At 54.1% G+C, this 2368-nt stretch overlaps 1 protein-coding gene across 1 annotated transcript; it reads right to left on the reverse strand.

The window, feature by feature from the left end:
• Window positions 1-555: 555 nt before the first annotated feature.
• On the reverse strand, window positions 556-2054 carry DICSQDRAFT_184287 (uncharacterized protein). The gene is made up of 6 exons (XM_007371862.1): window positions 1688-2054; window positions 1436-1488; window positions 1308-1373; window positions 1064-1249; window positions 954-1010; window positions 556-898 (listed from the first exon to the last, which is right to left on the reverse strand). Exons 1-5 carry the CDS (start codon window positions 1740-1742, stop codon window positions 1005-1007), a joined length of 366 nt encoding a protein of 121 aa, XP_007371924.1. The 5' UTR covers window positions 1743-2054; the 3' UTR covers window positions 556-898; window positions 954-1004.
• Window positions 2055-2368: the final 314 nt, after the last annotated feature.

Below are 2368 nucleotides of genomic sequence, written 5' to 3' on the forward strand. Positions count from 1 at the left end.
CCCGCTGGTTTCTTATCCGACGTGGAGAACAATATTCAATATCATTTTAAAGAAACCGGCGAATCTTCGAACGCTGGAGAGAGCCACGACCGTCCTCCGCCTGCCAGAGGCGACAACCAGTAGTGGTCATCTGTGAAATGTACGACACCAGAGTTGCGTTTGGCCCGTTTAGGCTCCTGTTGACGCGCAGGCTTGTCTCCGTAGTTTACAACGTACTTTGGAGAGTAGCTAGTGAACACGGTGGTCTCTTGGAGCTTTGGCATCCTCTTCATTCAGAACACGGATTATGTGGCCCGGAGCCCAAGCTTACCGAGTTTCGCCACGGAAAGCGACTAGATCATGAGACAGACAGGAGGCTGCAGAAGGGACAGCGCAGTTGACGACTCATGCATGCTGCATCGGTTTGAGAGGCAAACGATATCGTGCCCGACCAGCACGTGTCTCATGCGCAACTCGCAGAAAGATCAAACATAATACTAAAACACAAGACGTACATGCGGTACGTACAAGGAAGGATTCTACACTATTAGCACACGACGGGCTGGATCACGTCTAGATATCAATAACCTAATGACCTAACAGGGGATGAAGGAGAGGCAGCGCTTTGGAAAAAGCAGCAGGACGAGAAGGAAGAGGGTGGCAAGGCGCGATCTGGGCGTGAGTACAAGTCCATGGAGGGATCGCGGGCAACTGATAGCAAGAGACCGAGGCGAGGCGAGGAGAAGGAAGGCATGTGGAAGAGATGGGAAAATGAGAATGGGGAGGGTAGCTAGGCTCTAACGAAGCGTTGCTAGCCCGAGGATGATGAGGCAAGACTCGACACCCTCACCAACCTGACGCGCCCGTCGGCGCATTGCTGCTGAATGGTAGTGTGCAACCCATAGAGGAAACGACCACGCTGCAACAAGACGCATTCAATCACTGGGCTGCATGAGCAGGCAACAAACACTCACACCAGTCATGACTCTCGGTACTCAGTCCACCGAACTCGCATCGCTCCAAGGTCATATCTTTGATGTGCATGAATTACCGCACAGGCGTAGGACGTTCGAGAGGTACACACCTGACTGACACTCGCTGCCTCGCCTGACACCGTGGTGAACTCACCGATATTTGATATAGCCGTGCCAAGTGCCCGTGCCACTGCCGCTACCGGATCCGGAGGGTCTTCGGCAATGTCGGAGGGATCTGAAACTGAAGGAGTCGTCACAGCCGCAGGTGTGGACGTGGATGTGGCCACGGGAGTAGACTGCGGGAAGTCGCTACCAATTTATAAGCCAGCATGTTACACACTTGATCACACGCACCGACACCGAGCGGCTAGGTTTGACGAACAAACATCCTGCCTGGTGACACCCACGGTCAAGAAGTACCTGTAGAGGGGCATTAGTACTCAGTTCTCGTGTGCAGTGTGTAAGTGGGTATGGGTACGTACGATAGCGTCACGGAGATCGGCCGGTAGAGGTGCGGCATATGCAAGCGGGAGAGCTGAGGTTCAAAGCGTGTCTGTCAGAAAGCGGAAAAAACGAACGACGTGTGGGTGATTACGGAAGTGCAGCTCTTGAAACACATGTCTATACGTCGCCCTAGGGCAATAGCAGGCAGTACGGGCGCCCCGAGAAGGATCCCATCTTGCGCAATAGCAACTCGAAGGTGGCGAAGAGCAAGTACCGGTAAAAATACTCACCTCCCACGAGAAACGCCGAGATCGCGAAGGTAGGTGTAAGAATAAAAGTGACCATGTCGTCCAGTAACCGAAGGAGACAGAGAGGCGAACGAAGAATGGCAAGGCTCACTGTGTGGCACAGGACAGTATGGCAAGGTGATGGGACCTGGCCTCCGGACTCCCACACCTGCCTTGTGTTCGCTTATACTGTGGCCCTGGCCGAGGTAGGTGTAGGGCGGTCTGCTGGAGCTCAAACGTTTGGTTCAGAAAGGAAACCTCCGAGAAGACTCTATGGCTACTACTTAGAGATAGAGCACCTTAGGCTTTCCGATGGTAACGCGGGCGCTGTTTCCCAGAGCTGTACGGAGGGCAGGGAGGGATACGCGAGATGTATCGGTCGGGTGAGATTCATATGGCTCTGGAGGGTGGGATGCATGATGATCAGCTCTAGACTTCATGCCCTCCTTGCTAGTACGTACGCGCGCTCTCATTATAGTCGCCTAATTTGGACAGCAGTAGACCCAATCTAGCGCCCGAATCTGGAGGCAAACGCCGATGCAGGCTGGGCGTGAGGCCGCCCTTGTTCCGAACTACGACAACCGTTCACCTCCCTTGGGCCTACTACTGTCCCCATTAGGCAACTACCATGGAGCTGATCGTTCAGCTTGGATCGACGTCTGCTCAGCTCTCGCTCGCTCGCTC

This window comes from Dichomitus squalens, assembly GCF_000275845.1.
Source record: "Dichomitus squalens LYAD-421 SS1 unplaced genomic scaffold DICSQscaffold_388, whole genome shotgun sequence".
Taxonomy (NCBI): Eukaryota; Fungi; Basidiomycota; class Agaricomycetes; order Polyporales; family Polyporaceae; genus Dichomitus; species Dichomitus squalens.

Bases quoted from the DNA above. Each gene is read 5' to 3' on its own strand.
- DICSQDRAFT_184287 (XM_007371862.1), bottom strand. From the start codon at position 1,742: ATGGTCACTTTTATTCTTACACCTACCTTCGCGATCTCGGCGTTTCTC. The intron at 1,489-1,687 runs GTGAGTATTTTT...TTTGAACCTCAG, and splicing joins CTCGGCGTTTCTCGTGGGAG to CTCTCCCGCTTGCATATGCC. The intron at 1,250-1,307 runs GTGCGTGTGATC...GACTTCCCGCAG, and splicing joins AACCTAGCCGCTCGGTGTCG to TCTACTCCCGTGGCCACATC.